This window comes from Protopterus annectens, chromosome 4.part0 (genome assembly GCF_019279795.1).
Source record: "Protopterus annectens isolate FY-2018-M chromosome 4.part0, PAN1.0, whole genome shotgun sequence".
NCBI lineage: Eukaryota > Metazoa > Chordata > Ceratodontiformes > Protopteridae > Protopterus > Protopterus annectens.
The window spans coordinates 879729572-879751101 of record NC_056733.1 but is presented as its reverse complement, the minus strand read 5'-3'; the positions used below and the strand labels follow the sequence as shown (position 1 = coordinate 879751101).

Sequence of the window (21530 nt, the reverse complement as noted above, 5' to 3'; positions counted from 1 at the left end):
CATTGGAAGGCTACCTAGATTACTTTGGGAGGCCCAAACAGAAAAACTTGTCCTTTTTGTAAATTTTCCTGGCAAATGGTCTCAGGGAAGATATAAGAGTGTGAATTAATGGGGAAGATGGCCTGGACTGTGTAGCCATCATTGGAAGTGGAGAAACTAAGTGGCTAACTTGAGGGCCTGAATGTCTGAGTAAAGCATTCCCAGAAGGGTGACAGAGAGAAGACCTGGATCAGGATCCAGTAGTCGGGGGTGGGGTGAACCAAATGGCTAGGACTAGGGAGACGGAGGTTGCCATCGATCCCAAAAGCTAGCAAACCAATCGTTTTTGGCACACCAATCGTTTTTGGCACTGGACAGAACAGAACCTTTTGTGCCTGGATTTGCAGGGTGGACAATCTGTTGTCTGGCAGTTTTGCTATCACGGTTGTCTTATTTACAGGGGCATGTTTGAATTCTAACATCTGAACTGGAACACACTAAGATTTGTCCAGATTTACTGGGATCCTCAACTGGAAGCAAAGGTGGAGCGGACAACCCCTGGCCTGAACAAGAAGAGATCTACCAGGAGTGTTAATGAGCCAGTGATCTACATACGGGAAATACCTAGAACTGTTGCAGTCTGAGATGAGCTGCGACCACCACCATACACTTGGGTGGACACCCCATGGGGGATATGGTGAGACCGCAGGGCACTGCTCTGAAAGAAATTGATTAGGGAGAGGGTTGCACACTGGAGTGTTTCTTTGATGTTGGAGGAAACTAAAGAAATAGAATAGAGTAGCATTTGTTTAAGATCCTCCGCACCCAGATATCTTCTGTGATGGACTGAGGAAGCTAAAGAAATAGAAAAGAATAGAGTAGCCTCTGCTTGTTATCATCTGCACCCAGATATCTTCAGTGATGGATGTCTAGGCCTCTGGGTGAAGAGACAAGCCAATATGCTTTTTCTTGCAAATATGCTACTGATGGACCTCTGCAGTGGGATACTCCAGAAAAAACTCAGAAGACTGAAGGTGATACTGAATGTGAGCAGTCTTGAGGCTCAGGGGAACGGCTGCTTGGATGGGATAGAAGGAGCAGAATCAGGACCCAAGGCCTTTTGTTGAGGGATGGATGGAGCTGAAAAACTAAAGGAAGTCCACTCAACAGAAATGGAAAGAGATCTCTTGACCACTTTGAAGGTAGAAGCAGGGGAGGAACCAAACAATGCTCCAATAAGAGCCGAAGCCTCCAAAACTGGGTTTGTCCACAGAAGTGATCCAACTCTGCTAAGAGACCAACGTTGGAGCAGAGCTATCTAGTGCTGAGACTCCAGGAGTAAGGGAAGGCTCCAGTTATGTCAGTGTCAAACTGCTGAACTAGACCCAATGCTTCATCTCGGAGATCCTTCCAGAAAAGTGATGCTTGGAACCGGTCAGATCAAAAATGTCAATCTACCCAAGACTTTAGAGCAGATAAGAACAATTCCTGGGAGAAACCTGGATCTAAATCCTCTGAACCAGAAGATGGATTGGGGTAGTGGCTACTACAGGTAGGGATGAAGGACAGAAGCTCATCAGTCTGGCACGGATTGGAGCTGGGAGAACCCCCAACTGAATTTGGGCCTTGAGGAACTTCATCATCCTATTCACATCAGCCCATCAGGCTTCTAGTAGACTGGACTGATCTGGCAAAGAAAGAGGTGGAGGAAGGTCTCAAAGATCTATACACAGGTTTCTGCTGCAAGAAAGGGGAGCACTGTCTAGGGAAGACAGTCTACAGCAAAAATCTAGGCTCCAACAAGGGAGGAGTTCGTGATCCTATAACTACTGGATCTGAAAAGGGGGTCACAGCTGAAGCTTTAGAAATTTTCAGAGACTGAATCAGAGAAGCCACTGATTAGGGAGAACAGTCAAGAGAGCATCTCCTAGACTTCTTGCCCTTTCCCCTTGACTTGTCACCACTCTTCACCTCTTAGGTCTGTCTGAAGGCTTTTTAACAGACGGGGAGGCTCCAGGGACAGCAGACATAACTTTGCATGGTTCTTCTACGGGGCTGGGAGAAGTTCCTTCAACACGTTTGTTGCACCATTCCATGGTGGCCTGCTGCCAGATGCAGTACAATGCCACATACTTCATCCAGGTGGGCACTGCCCAACCAGTACACACATTTCGGATGGCAATCCAAATTGGGAATCTTGTGGCCACATAGTTTCATAGATTAGTACTAGGCTAACTGCTCTTGCGAGCCATTTTAAGCCTAGCCAATTATCACCTGTGAGATTCAAACCCTGTACCTTGTGTTTGTAAGGCAAACACCTTAACCATTAGGCCACCCTCCCAACATGACATCCATTTTTTAAATCCCTGAAGGCTTATTGGACATGGCCAAAAAAGGCACCACACCAGGCAACAGTAAGAAAAAGGCAATAAAACAGTACAATATAAATAACAGCAACAATGCTGAGACTACTCTAAAGGGAACCTGATCTACACAACCAGGAATGGCACTAAAGGTGTGAGGAGAAGCAAAAGTTTTTTTTTTTTTTTTGAGGGAAAGGAAGGAAAGTACCACCACAGTCCAACAGCAGAAAAAACTATACTAATAACTAGACACTTAAGACACAATAGTGAAAGAGTTTTACAAAACTTAGATGAAGCGAGCCTCAGCAAAAAAATCACATCTGTTCTCGATGAGTGGCAAACAAGATCTGACGTAATGCTGGGGAAAGAAAGAGTACAGGTAAGGGAAGGAGACTGAGCTATGGTGCCAAAGTCTGGACTGGCCAAGGTCAGTTCCTAAGATCCATCCACTGAGGAATGGATGAAAGAGGCAAAAGATACAGCTTTTTTATATTATCAGAAATAATGCCACAAATACTCAAAAATATTAATGAGAGGAAAGGGTTTCCAAAAGCAGTTTTACCTGTTAGGCAAGACATTTTTGACCAATTGCTATTCCTATGGAGCCAAAGAGATGTTTCTCCTTGAGGGGGCAGTAAAAATAGTCTGGTTGCTAATATACCCCCCCCCCAAAAAAGTTGCAGCCTATCTGCAGTCAGAATGAGTGAGAGGGAGGGGAGTCAGACATTTGGCAAGCTGGCCAGATGAGGTGCCCTTGGGCAGGGCACTACTTATAGGCTACTGCAGCAGTCAGAATGAAATATATTTACATTCACAGTGACTACAACTCTAGTATACAAATGCACAATGATGTCAGACTACACTGCTTAAATGTTTACAGACACTTCCTGTTTACATATGTCTCTACTCAGTTTGTATAATAAAGAAAATAAATGTCATTACCTTGTTACTGTACATCTGCACACATTTTTACTATAGATGTCTAAATTATAAGGCATATAAAATATAAATAAACCAAATTGCTAAATAGGGTCCCAAGACCTCTCCACTTAGATGGTTAAATTACTGCCTCAGTAGTCCTCATTAGGTAGACATGCAATAGACAAGGGTAAATACACACTTCCCCATAACATCTCTGGTTTCCACTGGGAATCTGGTATGCTAACCCCCAAGGTACACAACCAACCTTCTATTAGAGAGAGGTAAGCAAGGTACACAACCAACCTTCTATTAGAGAGAGGTAAGCATGGAATACCATACCATTCTCTTCCCTTCGGGACAGCTCCTGGAGTGCCTGGGATACCAAATGAACCAGGGTCAACTGTTGTGTAGTCAGAGCTGCACCCCACTACAATACAGACATGGATTACACTTCTTAATGGTTCCTGGAATGCAAGGAACTTGCATTTTTCTTCTATTCTCTTTTTACAGGTAACAAACTTACAGTATCTCTTCCGTACCATCCTAATATATCCCTTATTCTAAAAAAGTCCTCTAGTGATTATTTAAACCAATATACAGTACAATTTTCTACCTACAATAAATGTAGATGTTTGAGTGTTCACACTGCTGCAGTCATTACACTTGGGTTATCCTGCCGTCAGGCGGTCCTGCAGTCGGCCAGAGTTCCAAAGTCTTGGTCCAGCGTCGGTTGCTGTCGCTTCTTCCCTGACGTCAGTGCGCCAGGGGTATATAAACGCCATTTTCTTCAGTTTTTCTTGCCCCAAATGTCAGGTGCCCCCAAGTAGGTAGGCAATACATATTGCTAATAAAAAATATGCATATAAAATAAAAACAATACCTTCAGTTACATGCAAATACACCACAAAGGTTGTATAGGATAGAAAGGTATAGATAAGTCCAGCTAGTTCAGAGCGGATGGAGGGAGGGTAACCTGGACTGCAGCAGTGTGAACACTTGAACATCTACATTTATGGTAGATACAAAACTGTACTATGCTCATCGTGTTACACTGCTGCAGTCATTACACTTGGGTAGAATCCCAAAGCTAAGGTTGGGTGGCTGGTCTATAAAGAGTTAGGATTGGCTATGAGGCCCTGCAGAATTGGAGTGGCAAATCCTGCTCTGGATTTAGAGTAAAGAGGCAAGTGGTAATGCTTGGTAAAGGTGTGCACTGAACTCCAACTTGCAGCCTCCAAAATTTCCTTGGTAGGTACTCCGCTGAGAAAGGCTGTTGAAGTGGCTGTTGCCCTGGTAGAATGTGGCCTAATGTTATTAGGGACTGATTTCCCATGTTGTGTGTAGCAGTAAGGAATACAGTGTCCTATCCATTTGGATATAGTCTGCTTTGAGATAGCCTTGCCCTGTGATCCTGCAGCATATGCTACAAACAGTTGCTCAGTTTTCCTGAAAGCTTTTGTTTTGTCCAAGTAGAAGCATAGCTGCCTGTGTATGTCCAATGAGTGCAGAAGTTTCTCCCCTTTATTCTGGGGGTTTGGATAAAAAGTTGGCAACTGGATAGTTTGGTTAAGAGCCACACTAGATACCACCTTTGGCATAAAGGTGGGGTTTTTGTCCTTAAAGAAACCCTGTCCTGATGAAAAATTATAAAAGGTTCCACTGCCATTAATGCCTGTAGCTCGGAGACTCTTCGTGCTGAAGTTACTGCCAGAAGAGCAGCTGTTTTCCATGATAAAAATTTTAGATCGGCTGTATTGGCTGGCTCAAAAGGTGGCAGGGTCAGTTTTTCCAAAACGAAATTGAGGTCCCAAGTTTGTGTTCGAGCTCTCCGGGGCGGTCTTATGTTTTTAGCCCCTCCGAGGTACTGCTTTAGCAAGGGATGAGAGAATAAAGGAGGATCCGTGTTGTAATGTGCTGAAATGGCAGAGGCGTGGATCTTAATTGATGAGAAGGATAGGCCTTTGTCCAGCATCTCAGTTAAGTATTGTAAAATCTGAGGAATGTTTGGGACAAGAGGGTCAAGGCACAGAATCTCTTCCATTTCTCTGAGTAAGCTTTCCTGGTGCTAGGCCTCCTGGCCTCCAAAATGACATCCATAACAGCTTTAGAGAGAGGTGTTGCCTGTTTGACTAATGAATCTGCCATGCAGCAGCTTTAGGGTTTTGAGCTGACCATGCAGGATCTGATTGTTTTGTTGAGTCAGAAGGTGTGAAATTTGAGGCAAAATCCATGGTAGGCCTTGAGCTAAGTTCTTTAAGATTGGGTACCAGTGCTGGCGTGGCCAGTCTGGAGCAATCAGGATCATCTGTGGTTTTTCTTGTCTGGTTTTTAGGAGTACCTTTGAAAGGAGAGGCAGTGGTGGGAAGGCATAAACTTTTAGGCTTTTCCAGCTGAACGAGAGAGCATCCACTTTCCATGCATGTGTGTGATAAGTCCTTGTGCAGAATTTTTGTAGTTGGCAATTCAGTGGGGAGGCAAAAAGATCTATGTCTGGGCATCCCCATTTTTGTGTTACCATGCTGAAGATTTGTGGATTCAATTTCCATTCGTGAGGGTCCATGATATTTCTGCTTAGATCGTCTGCCAGAGTATTTTTCTTTCCTGGCAGGAATTGTACTTGCAGATGAACTTGATACATTAGAGCTGTGTTCTACAAGGTCATGGCTTGCCTGCACAGGGGATAAGAATGAGTGCCCCCTTGCTTGTTTATGTACCACATTACTGTGGTGTTGTCTGTCTAATAATAATTGTCCTGGATGTAGAAGGTCCTTGAAAGCTGTTAGGGCATTTTGAACAGCCAACATCTCTTTTTGATTGATGTGAAGATGCATATGGTCTGTGGTCCACTTGCCTTGAATGCATTTTCCTGCCATGTGTGCTCCCCAGGCGTAATCCGAAGCATCTGTTGTTAGAGTCTGCCTGGCTGTGGGAAGGGTAAAAGGCTGACCCTTGTTTAGGTGACATGCCTGTGCCCACCACGGAAACTACTGTTGTAAGCAGGGAATCATTGGTATTACTGCTTCTAAACTGTGAGAGTGTTGAGTCCAAATACTTTTTAGGTACCATTGTAATTTCCTCATATGCAGTCTGGCATATGGTATTAGTAGTATGCAGGATGCCATGAATCCCAGGGCCTGCAGAATTTTTCTTGCAGGGAGATGGGACTTACTTGCCAGTAATTGAAAATATTGAGTTAGTTAAACTTGTTTGTCTGGCGTGAGATAAGCCATCTGGGCCGTTGTATTTAAGCTGGCACCCAGAAATATAATCTGTTGTGAGGGCACTAGTTTTGACTTCTTTTCGTTTACTGTGTACCCTAGAGAAATTAGCAACCTTTTTACAAACACCAGATGCTGTAGAAGAATGTCCTTTGTCTCTGCTTGAATGAGGCAGTCGTCCAGGTATGGATATATTTGAATTCCTTTTTGTCTGCAAAATGCAATTACTGGTGCCAGGCACTTTGTAAAGCCTCTGGGCGCAGTAGATAAGCCAAAGGGGAGTGCAGAGAATTGGTAGTGCATTGTACCAGCTTTGAATCTGAGGTATCTTCTGCAATTTTGTCTGATAGGGACATGCAGGTATGCCTCTTTGAGGTCCAGAGTAACGAGCCAAGCCTTCTTGCCCAGCATGGGTAAAAGCTGCTGTAATGTCAACATTTTGAATTTCGGAATATCCAGGTAAGTATTTAGAATTGAAAGGTCTAGTATGGGCCTCCAGGCCTTGTCCTTTCTGGGGACAGGAAGAGTCTTGAGTAAAATCCTTGTCCTTGTTCCTGTTGTGGTACTTTTTGAACAGCTTTCATGTCCATGAGGGCTGAAATTTGTTTTTGTGCCTCTGCCCATTGATTTTGTGGCAGGTCTGGCATTCCTTTTAGCCTTGGAAAAGTATGAAAGTGGAACCTGTAACCTTGAGACACAATATTCAGTACCCATCTGACTTGGGTGATTGCCAGTTTTGAGAAAAAAGTGCTAGTTTTCCCCCTAAGGGGGCTGCCAAAAGGGAAGTGCTTGGCGTACAAAGGAGGAAGTCATTGTGACTGTTTCCTGTAAGGTTGAAACTTGTCCTCACCTCCTTTTGGGGTTGAGGTGCCCCACTGTCATCGTCTGTTAGAGGACTGGGGTTGAGATCTGCTCTTGGGCATCTGTATCTGCCTCTCTGTGGCCTGTCTGACACTGGAAAGGACCAATTCTTTGTTGGCCAATTTCTGCTAAATCGAGGTGGCTGTACCTGTAAGAAATCCTTGACTGTTTGCATAGATTTAGCTTTATCCTCCATTTTAACACCTCTTCTGCCTTAACACCAAACAAGGTATCATGCTGTAAAGGAGCATCCAATAATTTTGCCTTAACATGATCAGGTAAACTCTGTTCTTTTAACCAAGCATGTCTTCATATCACAGAACCTGTAACTGCGGCTCTACAAGAGGCCTCTAAGGAATTAAAACCACATTGCAGAGTATGTTTTCCCACCTGTTCAACTGCATGCAATAAATCCTGCATTTCTTTATAGTCAGGAGCTTCTGAGCTTGCAAGCATTTTCTGTTTTAACTGAGCCATTAAATATTGTTGGTACTTAAGCATGTGTAACTGGCAATTTAAAGCCCTTGCTGCTAAAGTTGCAGAAGTGTACACTTTCTTCCCCACATCTATCCAAAGCTCTGGAATCTCTGTCAGAGGGTACTGGATTTTTTGCAATGGAAGCCTTAACCCCTTTTGAACCCTGGGAAATGGTTTCTGGATCAGCAGAAGGGTTTTTATAAAGAAACTTGTGAGAGTCAGGGACTCTATAATACCTATCTGGCTTGGTTGGTGCAGGGGGCAAAGAATCAGGACATAAGCTGGATTCAGAGAACACATCATCCACAATATCTAGCACAGGCAGAATAGCCAGAGGCCTGTGCTGAGGCAATAAAAGGAAATCCCTGAGCCTTTTCTTGGATTCTGAATAATCCTGACTTTCCCAGTGGAAATGCTCCCTCATGGTATGTAAAGTTTCCCCAAAAGAATAATCCTCAGGAGGAGAGGCTGATGGGATAGATTCTTCAGCATCAGAGTCCTCATAGGGGGGTAGAGAGTATCCCTGGTCTGAAGAGGAATCAAAGGAAATTGAAACCTGATCAGAGGAATCATAGTCTGTATCCTGCCTAGGCCTTTTCTCAGGAGGGGGATGGAAACCCCCTGATTAGAGTAATGAGGTCTTCGGCCATTTTAAGCATCTGTTTCTTAGGCATGGAGGACTGTCCAGGAGAATGCTGTACTTGCTTCTTTGTCTTCAATGGTACTTTTGTCTTGGCTGTTGCTTTAAGTTGTGAAGGTCTGAAAACACCCTCAGAAGCCGATGCCTGCTCAGCGGCTCTGGACCCATCTCAGGGATTAGTTTCCGTAGGCCCAATACCTTGAGTTTCCAGAGGCCTAGTTGTCTCCACGTGGGAGTCGGAGGCGGCCTGTGGCTCTGAGGTAGCCGGTGTCAGGGGCTGCAAAAGCGCCTCACTGAGAACCGGTGACTGGCCTAGAAGAGGTTTCGTCGGTTTTGGACCTCAGATGCCTGTTTTTATACTTGTCTTTGCGTTTTTTCTGAATTGCGGTCGTCGGTTGATCAGACGGCATAGTATAATTGAACCTTCGGCCAAAGTAGTGCAAAGCAAAATCAAAACGTCTTTTTATATTGCGTTTGTTGAATCTAGCACAAAACCGACAACTAGTGACGTCGTGATCAGGGCCTAGGCATGGAATACAGGAGTGGAAGTCCTTATGAGGTATTTGCTTCCCACAAGAAATACAATTATTAACTTTTTTCTGACATCGGTCTGAAGCAAGAAAAAAGTTTCCCCAACGGGGTACTTAGCTTTATTGAAGATTTTGGATCTGAAATTCGACTTCGAAAATCTCAGGAGTCGGCCGACCGGCACTTGCGAACTGCTTCTGCTTTGGGCACCGCGCGGCAAGAAAGACTGAAGAAAATGGCGTCGGATGCATCTTATATACCCCTGGCACACTGATGTCAGGGAAGAAGCGACAGCAACCAACGCCGGACTGAGACTTTGGAACTCTGGCCGACTGCGGGCCCGCCTGACGGCAGGATAACCCAAGTGTAACGACTGCAGCAGTGTAACACGATGAACATCATGCTGTTCTGTCTCTTCAGTTAAAACCTTCTGGCTGTTAGCTCAGAGTAAGGCTATAAGCCATTTATGAGCTGCTTCCTGCAGTGCAGGGTTTGATTCCCTCGGCCTTCATACGCCTACTGCGTGAATCTGACCAAGACACTTAACTAAGACAGTGCTTTGAGGAAATTGAGCTTGGATCCTCAATGGCCTACTGGACAGCATGTCTAGTAACTAATTATGAACCTATAAGCAATGTTACAATTTACCCATTTGATTTGCAGTTTAAGATAAATGAATATACATTAACTTAATTTACGTGCTGTGTAAATAAACTTCTGATTATTGCCAGTATATGTGAAGTAGTAACCATTTACAAGTGTTTGAATTTATTTCCACAGTTTTGTAAAATTACTGTACAAGTATTAAACACAAAGATAATTATATTGGTATCTAACGAATGTTACTTATTTATAGAAGGATCACAATGTTACAGAATCCCCAAGCAGTATCTTCTGCCTCTCAAAATCTCTTCTCCTTCAGGTTCCTCAATAACTTCTTTCTTTGTGTGCAGCATACAGATGACCTGGCGGACACCATGGTGAACACAGACCGGACAAAGGCCCTCTTCACTGATAAGAACTCAGGGCAAGATAGTGCCCAATGTTTTATGATTCACTGGTTACACAAAGCACACCAAAGATAATTGGGTACACTGTGCACTGTAGTGTAAGTTTCTGTGGAATATTTACTTCCTAAACCTAATGCATGTTTTTTTTTTCACATTTCCTGTCATTTAGGAAACAAAGCAATAACTCCAAATGCAATATAAATATAAGAAAAGTCCCCTTCAGGGCAGTTATCTGGGTAACCACATTTGTCAAATAAACTTGCCATAACAGTAGAAGTTTGAATGATCGCTGCTGCAGTAGCTTTAGCTATACGAGTTATATCATGCATAGGATATAAAAGCCTACCAACTTCCAGACTTAAGAGCACCTTCCATGCACCCAAACAGTTATCTGCTCAAGTAGATCTGAGTAAAATCAAGGGTTAGGGCACCACAACCTTCAGTGTTTTCTTGCCAACCGAGCGAGAGAGGATACAGTTCTGAAAGAGGTCAGTGCTAGATATGCAGAAACCCTGTGTCCACACCTTGGTGTCAGAAATAAAAAAAAATAAGGGGGATAGAGATAGGCAGTGGCTACTGTAGCAGGATCATTCAAAAGTACAGTTGTGTACCTACCATAAATGTAGATGCTAGAGTGTATTCACTGTTGCAGTCATTACAACTGGGTTATCCTGCTGGCAGGCTACCCTCAGTCGGCCCGAATTGGCTCGAATGGCTCGCAAGGGCAATTAGCCTAGTACTAATATATGAACCTATGAACCTAATTCCAAAGTCTAGGTCCAGCGTCGGTTGCTGTTGCCTATTCCCTGACGTCAGTGCGCCAGGGGTATAATAAATGCAGCTGACGCCATTTTCTTCAGTTTTTCTTGCCCCAGATGTCAGATGCCCCTAAAAAGGTAGGCTAAATTATGCCAATAAGCATGCATACAGAAAAAACAACTTTTCCTTCATCTACAAGCAAATACACCACATAGGTTGTATAGAATAGAGAAATAGAGATAAATCCCAGCAAAGAAAAAGGGGGTTGGTGGGAGGGTAACCTGGACTGCAACAGTGAATACACTCGGAACACTAAAACATCTACATTTATGGTAGGTACACAACTGTACTATGTTCATCGTGTTTCACTGTTGCAGTCATTACAATTGGGTTGAATCCCAAACCTAAGGTTGGGAGGCTGGTGCTAAATAGGATTAGGAGAGGCCATCAGGCCCTGCAGAACTGCAGTGGCAAAGCCTGCCCTGGATTTTGAGTAGAGAGGTAAGTGGTAGTGCTTTGTAAAAGTGTGCACTGAACTCCAAGTTGCAGCCTCTAAGATGTCTTTGGTTGGTACTCCTCTCAGGAAGGCTGCTGAAGTGGCTGCTGCTCTGGTTGAATGTGGCCTAATAGCCTTAGGCACTGATTTGCCATGCTGAGAATAGCAGAAACGAATGCAGTGGCCTATCCACTTTGAAACGGTCTGTTTTGAGATAGGCTTTCCTTGTGATTCTGCAGCATATGCCACTAGAAGCTGATCAGTCTTTCTGAAAGCTTTGGTTCTGTCCAAGTAGAAGCACAGCTGTCTGTGAATGTCCAAAGAATGCAGAAGTCTCTCACCCTTATTCTGTGGGTTTGGGTAAAAGGTAGGCAAATGAATTGTTTGGTTAAGGGCCACACTGGACACTACCTTAGGCATAAATGTAGGGTTTGTCCTCAGAGAAACTCTGTCTTGATGGAAAGTAATAAAAGTTTCCACAGCCATATGTGCCTGTAACTCAAGACTCGTCTAGCGGAGGTTATTGCTAGGAGCAGAGCTGTTTTCCAGGATAAGAATTTTATATCAGCTGCAGAGGCTGGCTCAAACAGAGGCAGTGTGAGTTTTTCCAAGACATAGTTGAGGTCCCATGCAGGTATTGGGGCTCTCCTTGGAGGTCTTATGTTTTTGGCCCCTCTGAGGTACTGCTTTAGTAATGGATGTGAAAAAATAGGTGGATTTGTATTGTAATGAGCTGAAATGGCAGAGGCATGAATTTTAATTGATGAAAAGGAAAGGCCTTTATCCAGCATCTCAGTTAAGTATTGCAAAATCTGAGGAATATTTGGAACAATTGTGTCAATGCGTTGTGCCTGATTCCAGGCACAGAATCTCTTCCATTTTTCTGCATATGATTTTCTGGTGCTAGGCCTCCTGGCCTCCAAAATAACATCCATCACTGCTTTTGAGAGAGGTGTGTCTTGAATGGCTACAGTATCCGCCATGCTGCCAGGTTTAAGGTCCTGAGTTGGTTGTGCAGTATATGACTGTCTTGTTGGGTCAATAAGTGAGGAATTTGAGGTAATGTCCAAGCTGGACTTTGAGACAAGCTCTTTAGGATTGGGTACCAGTGCTGGCAGGGCCAGTTTGGGGCAATCAGTATTATTTTTAGCTTTTCTAGTCTGACCTTGAGGAGTACCTTGGGAAGGAGAGGCAGAGGAGGAATGGCATATACTGTTAGGTTTTTCCAGTTGAAAGATAGAGCATCCACTTTCCACGCTTGCTTGTGGTAAGTCCTTGTACAGAATTTCTGTAGTTGGTAGTTGTGAGGGGAGGCAAATAGGTCTATGTCCGGGCATCCCCAGTTCTTTGTTATCATGCTGAATACTTGTGGATCCAATTTCCACTCGTGGGGTTCATAGGTTCATACTAGGCTATCTGCCCTAGGGCATTTATAAGCCTAGCCAGAATGTGTTTGGCTTTTGCCACCCATTTTAAATTTATTTTGCTATGCCCTTTTTCGAGGTTAATATACTGTGCCTCTGTCTAACAGTGACACAGAAGTGATACTCGGGGTAAACCTATGATCTCCCATCCACTCATCAAGATTCCTCTTGAATAGAGTCAATGAGGGACTCTGCCTAACCTGGACTGGGATTTTATTCCAGAGTGAAGGGAGCAGAGCTCTGGGTTATGAAACTGTCCCTCCAGCATGTCCTATTTATTTCAGTGCTGAGGTTCAAGTCTCTCGAGCGCGTAGCTCGATGGGATTTGGATTTTCTGAGGTGCAGCATGTCCATTAATTCCGGGTTGGACATGGTTTTATACATCAGGCACAGATCGCCTCTGAACAGGTGGTATGCCACTGAGTAGAGCTGGAGTTTCTTTAACCAGGCAGCATATGGCATCTGTTTGAGTCCTTTGATCCTCTTGGTGAGGTACTTTTGGGGTCTTTCCAGTTGCTGCAGGTGTCTGGTAAGGTACATCCAGGGGCATTGTACTCAATTATGGGCCTGATGAGGGATGAGTAAAGAGGCACGATGACCTCCCCTGATCTAGATGTGAATCCCTTCATGATTAGGTGGGCTATATAAAATGTTTTTCTAACCACTTTGGCCACGTGGTTGTCAAATGAGAGACTGCTATCAACTTGGGTCCCCAGGTCCCTAATTACTTCTTCTGTACTTAATGGATTACCACCTATGTGGTAATTTGTGGGCACTTTGTTTTTGCCAGAGGGGATGACTATACACTTTTTGGCATTTAGCTTGAGGCCATGGCTCTGGCACCAGTTGTCTGTTTCTATGAGGCCCTTTTGGAGGATGCTTGTGTCGGCTGGAGTGTCGATTATAGCGCCCAGTTTGCAGTCATCTGCGAACTTGGTCAGCCACAGTCCTTCCGTGTTGGCCTGTACCTCCGAGAAATATATACCGAACAAGAGAGGTCCCAGGACTGAGCCTTGTGGGACACCACTTGTAACTGGTTTGGAGTCTGACATGGCTCCAGCAATTCTAACCATATGGGTTCTGTCCTTGAGCCAGTTTGCAATCCATCTAATGACATAGGGGTTTATATTTAAGCTGGTGAGCTTATCTATAATGCCCGAGTGGGGTATTGTATCGAAGGCTTTTGCGAGGTCCAGGTAGGCTGTGTGGACCACCTTCCCTCGTCAATGGCCTTGGTGACTGTTTCAAAGAAATCAACCAGGTTTAAGAGGCAGGATCTGCCCTTAACAAAGCCGAACTGGGTAGGATCCAGTGTTTGTAGGTCCCCAATATCTTTATTTATGAGGTCCATGATGATCCTTTCCATAGCTTTGCAGACCAAGCTAGTCAGGCTTATGGGGCAATAGTTTCCAGGATCCGTTGAGGCACCACCTTTATGGAGAGGGACCACTGTTGCTGCACGCCACTCTTTGGGCACATATCCTGTAGTAAGGCTGAGATTGAACAGTAGTTTTATGTTTGGGTTTAGCTCTTCTTGGAGTTCATGTAGGACGCAGCCCGGGACACCGTCTGGTCCCACTGATGCTGTGTTTTTTGCTTTGGAGAGGGCGGCTCTTACCTGAGCATCTGAGATGTCAGGGGGGCAGCACTCTGCTGGGATAGATATTTGCCCTTTTGGTGGGGAGGGGGGAGAAGTTTGCGCTGAACCTGTCAGCTAGGATGTTGGCAATGTCTGTGGGTTCGGTGTATTTATCATTTTGGACTAATTCTGAGCATATCTGAGAATTACCACCCAGGTTCCTAACATAACTAAAGAAAGCCTTGTGATTATCCTTAGTGTCCTGTGCAATTTTTCTCTCGAAGCTGGCCTTAGACAATTTTATGAGTGCCTGTAGTTTTTTGCTAATACTGATCAGTGATGCCTTCCCTTTTTGGGATTTTGCTCTATCATTTAGTAGCTTCCTCCTTCTATTGTATAGTTTGTTTATGGCTGGGGTCCACCACACAGGACGTCTGCCTTTGGAGGATTGGGTCTTGGTTTTATTTGGGATCGCATGATCCATGCATTCCTGAAGGTGTTCATAGAATGCGTTTATAAAGGATTCTGCGGTCTGGGCCGTATTTTCCACAGGCCCGGGGGCTTTGAAGGATTCCACCTCGGTTTTGAGGAGTGTGAAATTTGCATTAGAGAAGTTTTTCACTGTGGTTTTCTGGGCAGGGGGTGGGGACGGGATGTGAATATCCAGTGAGATTAGTTTATGGTCTGATCTTACCAGTGAGGGATACACTTCTGGTCTGGAGCATAGAGTCCCCATGTTGGTGATGATCAGGTCCAGTATGTTTTCCCCTCTTGTGGGAGTGGTAACAAGTTGTTCCATAGCATTTGAGTTTATAAATTCTAGGAACCTTTGGGCTAGGGTGTTGGAGCTAGAGTAATGCTCCCAGTTTATGTTTGGGTAGTTGAAGTCGCCCAATATAATGGTGTTTGGAGAGACCTTCATATTTTCCAGTGTTCTCAGGAAGGCCGAGTGGGGTTTCTGGGTTTGGGAGGGTGGTCTGTAGCAGGCTATAAACTGGAAGGCAGTTTTACCCACTGTTAGTTGCACATGGATAGTCTCTGATGCTTCGTGCTTTGCCACCAACCTGGAGGTGTGGGTATCTTTGATGAATATCGATACTCCCCCTCCTTTTGTGGTTCGGTCCAAGTTTTGGGGCCGAAAAGCATGGTATGAGGTATAACCTGGTAGTGCTGGGGTGCTCTCGGGAGCCCTGAACCAGGTTTCTGTTACTGCACAGATATCGATGTTCTCCATGCTAAGGAGAGTTTCGAGTGCGTGCATCTTGAGGTTTAGACTTCTGGCGTTGAGTAGCATTACTCTTAGTTTCTTATCCCTTGTGATACCTATGGAGGTGGGTTTGCTTAGTTCGTCTGCCAGAGTATTTATCCTTCCTGGCAGGAATTGTGCTTGCAGATGTACTTGATAAGTCAATGCTGTGTCCCACAAGTTCATGGCTAGTCTGAAGAGGGGGTAGGAATGTGTGCCCCCCTGCTTGTTTATGTACCACATGACTGTAGTATTGTCCGTCTTTACCAGTAGTTGTCCTGGATGAAGTAGATCCTTGAAAGCTGTCAGAGAACTCTGTACAGCTAGTATCTCTTTTTGACTGATATGTAGATGCATTTGACTTGTGGACCATGTGCCCTGAATACATCTTCCTGCCATATGGGCCCCCCAGGCATAATCTGATGCATCTGTTGTCAATGTCTGCCTGGCTGGGGTTATGGTGAATGGCTGTCCCGTGTTGAGGTGACAGGCTTTTGCCCACCATCAAAACTCCTGTTGCAGGCAGGGAATGAGGGTAATTACTGATTCCAGGCTGTTGCAATGTTGAGTCCAAACACTTTTTAGATACCATTGAAGTTTTCCCATATGCAGTCTTGCATATGGAATTAGTAGAATGCAGGATGCCATGAAGCTCAAAGCCTGCAGAATTTTTCTTGCAGGTAACTGGGACTTTGTTGCCAACATTTTGAAATAAGTAGTCAGTTGCCTTTGTCTGGTGTGAGATAAGCCATCTGGGCAGTTGTATTTAAGCTTGCACCCAGGAATATTATCTCTTGAAAGGGTACGAGTTTTGATTTCTTTTCGTTTACTGTGTACCCTAGACCTGTTAGTAACCTTTTTACAAACGCCAGATGCTGTAGTAGAATGTCCTTGTTCTCTGCTTGAATAAGGAAGTCGTCCAAGTATGGATATATTTGTATTCCTCTTTGTCTGCAAAATGCAATCACTGTTGCCAGGTATTTTGTGAAGACCCTGGGCGCAGTAGATAAGCCAGTGCAGAGAATTGGTAGTGCATTGAGCCAGCCATAAATCTGAGGTATCTTCTGGCATGATTGTCTGATTGGGACATGCAGGTATGCCTCTTTTAGGTCTAAAGTCACAAGCCAAGTCTTCTTGCCCAACATGGGCAGAAGGTGCTGCAGAGTTAACATTTTGAATTTTGGAATATCCAGGAATGTGTTTAGGATAGACAGGTCCAGTATTGGTCTCCAGGCTTTGTCCTTTCTGGGTAACAAGAATAGCCTTGAGTAAAATCCTATTCCCTGCTCTTGCTGTGGTACATGTTGAATGGCTTTCATGTCCGTGAGGGATAAAACTTGTTTTTGTGCCTCTGCCCGTTGATTGCATGGCAGGTTTGGCATACCGTTTGGCCTTGGCAGGGTGTGAAAGTGGAACCTGTAGCCTTGAAATACGATATTTAAGACCCATTTGTCCTGGGTGATCCCGTGCCAATTTTGTGAGAAAAGTGCTAGTTTTCCCCCAAAGGAGTAGCCAGAAGATAAGTGCTTGGTGTTGGTAGGGAAAAGTCATTGAGACTGTTTCCTGTATGGCTGTGATTTTTCTTCTCCACTTTTGCAGGTAGAAGCACCCCATTGCTTAGGCCTGTATGAGCCTTGGGGCTGTGATCTGCCTCTGGGGCATCTGTATCTGCCTCTTTGTGGCCTGTCTGACACTGGAAAGAACCAACTCTTTTGTAGGCCAGTTCCTGCTAAATCTGGGAGGCTGTACCTGTAAGAAATCTTCACTGTTTCCATAGATTTAGCTTTGTCCTCCATTTTCTTCAACACTTCTGCTTTAACACCAAACAATGCATCATGTTGTAATGGAGCATCTAATAGTTTTGCTTTAACATGATCAGGCAGATTCTGCTCTTTTAACCAAGCATGCCTCCTAATGACAGAACCTGTAACTGCGGCCCTGCAAGAGGCCACTAGCGAATCAAAACCACATTGCAAAGTATGCTTTCCCACTTGTTCAGCTGCATGCAAATCATGCATTTCTTTGTTTTCTGCACATTCTGAATTTGTCAACATTTTCTGTTTAAGCAGTGACATCAGATATTGCTGATATTTAAGCATATGAAACTGACAATTTAAAGCTCTTACAGCCAAGGTAGCAGAAGTATAAATATTTTTTCCCCATCTGTCCAGGGCCCTTGAATCCCTATCAAAGGGAATGCAGTGGAAGTCATGACCCCCTTGGGACCCTGAGAAATAGTTTCTGGGTCAGCAGCAGGGTTTTTGTAAAGAAATTTATGTGAATCCGGAACCCTGTAGTATCTGTCTGGCTTTACAGGAGCTGGTGGTAAAGAGTCAGGAGATGGACCGGACTCTGTAAAAACATCATCTACAATGTCTAAAACAGGAGGAATAGCAAGGGGTCTGTGCTGGGGTAATAAAAGGAAGTCTCTGAGCCTTTTCTTGCATTCAGAGTAATCTTGGTCTCCCAATGGAAATGCTCCCTCATAGTATGCAGGGTCTCCCCAAAAGAATAATCCTCAGGAGGCGAGGCTGAAGGGATGGATTCTTCAGCATCAGAAGGGAATATTCATGTTCAGAAGAGGAATCAGAGGAAATGGAAACCTGATCTGAAGATTCATATTCTCTCTCTTGCCTAGGCCTCTTATCAGGAGGGGGATGGGACCCCTGATAAAAGTAATAAGGTCTTCGGCCATTTTAAGCATCTGTTTTTTTAGGCATGGAAGTCTGTCCAGGAGAATGCTGTACTTGTTTCTTTGTCTTTAGAGCTGCTTTAGTTTTTGCCTTTGAAGATGATGTTGGCTTTACATATAACTGTGTAGGTCTGAAAACACCCTCAGAAGCCAATGCTTGCTTAGCGGCTCCGGACCCATCTGAGGGAATAGTTGAGTTTCCAGCGGCCTAGTTGGCTCCATGTGGGAGTCGGAAGCGGCCTGTGGCTCTGAGGTAGCGGGCATCAGGGGCTGCGAAAGCGCCTCACTGAGAACTTGCGAACCAGCGGCAGGCCTAGCAAAAGCCTCGTCGTCGGTTTTGGACCTCGGATGCCTGTCCTTTTCTTTTTCCTTGTGCTTTTTATAAACTCCGGTCGTCGGCTGTTCCGACGGCATTATATAATTGAATCTTCGGCCAAAGTAATGAAAGGCAAAATCGTACCGACGTTTAATAGTGCGTTGGTTAAATCTAGCACAAAACCGACAGCTAGCAACTTCGTGGTCAGGGCCTAGGCAAGGAATACAGTAAGAATGAAAATCCTTATGAGGTATTTGCTTCCCACAAGAAATACAATGGTTAACTTTTTCTGACATCGGTCTGCAGCAAGAAAAAAGTTTCCCCAATGGGATACTTAGCTTTAATGAAGACTTCGGATCTGAAATTCGATTTTGAAAATCTCAGGAGTCGGCCGACCGGCACTTGAGAACTGCTTTTGCTTCGGGCACCGCGCGGCAAGAAAGACTGAAGAAAATGGCGTTGGCGGAATATATTATACCCCTGGTGCACTGACGTCAGGGAAAAGGCAACAGCAACCGACGCCGGACCTAGACTTTGGAATTCGGGCCGACTGAGGGTAGCCTGCCAGCAGGATAAGTGAGTTGTAATGACTGCAACAGTGAAACACGATGAACATCATCTGTTACAAGTTTACCTGCACAACCATACAATGTTCAGCATTTAGCTATATGGCCAGATTACCACAGCTTATACTGACAGGGAGGAGGAAGACGGAGACTCAAGAAGCCCCCTGAAGAATGGTCCTCACACAGTCTGCTCTATAACTTGAGAATGAATCCAGTTTGTAGTGCTTTGTAAAGATATGAAGAGGAACAGTTTGCTGACTCTATAATGCTTCTGCAGTCCACTTCTTTCCAGTAAGCCACCAAAGAGGATAAGGCTCTGGTGGAATGTGCCTTAACCTTGCTTGGAATACATTTTCCAAGGTGAGAGTTACAAAAAAAAAAAAAAAAGACAACAAACAAGCAACTGTTTGCTTAAAGGCAGGTTGACCCTTCTTAGCTGCAAAATAGGAAATAAACAGCTGTTCAGCTTTCCAGAGTAGCCTAGTTCTGTGAAGGTAGTACGCGAGTTGCCTGCGCACATCCAAGTTATACAGAATCTCCTCACCCTTGTTTTAGGTTCCAGAAATACAACTGGAAAATTGATTCAGGGTAAATACAGAACAACTTTTGGCATGAAAGAAGGATTAATGTGTAAAACAAGCATGCCCTTGTGGAAAATCAGATAAGGTTGGCCACCATGAGAGCTTGCAGCTCAGAGACTTGCCTTGCAGACATCAAGAGAAATAAGATAAAATTAATTGGCATTATGGAAACTGGAAAACACGCATTCAACCATCTCAGCTTTGCGCAAGTGCCATTCCACATTTTGATACTAAAACATATATATTAGTTTGTGTACATAAATTTTAGATATATGTGTATAATACATACCCCACATACACACACACACACACACACTTTAGCCAAGATTTATTCTAATACAAACTGTCTCTCAATAATTTAGGCCACAGTATCAGCTGGTTAGCCTCAACTTCTTCCCAAACTGGCTCAGCCAAGCTCTGCTTCTTCCCCAGTTACTCTTGCTATGAACTAGCTGCAGCCTAAAGTAATCTTTATTCCCCTGACACAAAAAGCTGACAACTGCAGAAGTTTCCCTAAATTACTCGTCTTATAACATGACCCTCAAAATTGGGGGTTAGAATAATCGTCAAGGTGTTTACAGACACAAGGTACAGTGTTTCTTTCTCACTTTTGTGGGGGAAATTGGCTAGGATTAAAACTACCTTCAAGGAGAGCTAGACTAGCACTTACCTATGAACAAGGCCTCCTTACATTACCAGAAGCAAAATGCTGTCATACACTAGAAAGCAAACAGCTCAACTTGTGGAAGCAGTAGCAATAAAGTGCTTTTACCAAGTAGAAAAATCTAAATCAGTTTACTCCCTTTTTCTGTATAATCAAACTGCATTCTTTCAATTTTCCTATGTAGCATCACAGTCCAAACAAACAGGACCAAGCGGACTCCACAGTATGACCTCAGAATGTACAAGTATCCCCATGCAAAAATGAACACCTCATAAAACAGAAATAATCTGGTCCCAGCTACCAAAGTCTTGCACAGCTTCATCAGTGTTTTTTTGCACCTTTCTACTTAATATTCAAGCTGTTCTGCCTACAACGGGTCAGCTGCTGATACAGTTATCAGAGCCCAATCTGCAGAATTTGGTTTATGTTGCTTGATATCCTGTATCACCATAGTTTCTATTTGGATTATGTGGAATAGCTATCACTGTAGAAGGATGACTTTGTGCATACCTCCACATCAACAGCTTGCAAATGATTAGCACATTATCGGTTTCTCTTCACCCATTGTCAACTTCACATCACTCCACAGAAAAAAAAGAAAGAAAAAGAAATAAATCAACATGTAAACAATGTGCCAGTTCACATTTAAGCCTCCCTCCCAGCATGCAGCTGGTGTTAGCGTCTGAAAACCTTCAATACAGGTACAAATCTTCCTGATAAATCAGTGTCATACTTACTCTATATGTGAGAAGACTATATGCAAAATGAAAAATGTAGTACTCAAAAGGATCTGTGCAGAGACAGTTAAGGATTAACAATTAATGCACATGTTCACAAATGCAAGACAGATGACAGAACTCAAAATCTGATTCTCCCTGAAAGATGAAACACCTTCCATCTTCAGGGTATTGTCACTCCTCTTAACACAGATGTAAATAGGTTGAGCTGAACTGTGAGAAACCACAAGAGTCCACTTCTGGACACTGGCTCTGGTTAACATATATACTAATACTTTGGGACCATGTAATCCAATGAAGCATATCAAATACAAAATTCACCTCAAGCTTAGGTGTGTGGCAAATACAACACTTCGATCCTGCAAAACAGTTTTAGCTACATTTGTATACAATTAGTACAAATGTAAAGTTCTGGTTATACAGTTAAATGCAATTAAAATGAATTACCTATGACGAGCAGGTTTTGCTTTGGG

The 21530-nt window shown here is 43.9% G+C and overlaps 1 protein-coding gene across 1 annotated transcript in view; it reads right to left on the bottom strand.

Moving 5' to 3' along the window:
* Nucleotides 1-21530, bottom strand: part of SMPD4 (sphingomyelin phosphodiesterase 4) — a 1415848-nt gene that overhangs the window by 910012 nt on the left and 484306 nt on the right. The window contains exon 10 of the mRNA XM_044068837.1: nucleotides 21058-21110. Coding sequence (XP_043924772.1) covers nucleotides 21058-21110 — 53 coding nt within the window. The remainder of the gene's footprint in view (nucleotides 1-21057; nucleotides 21111-21530) is intronic.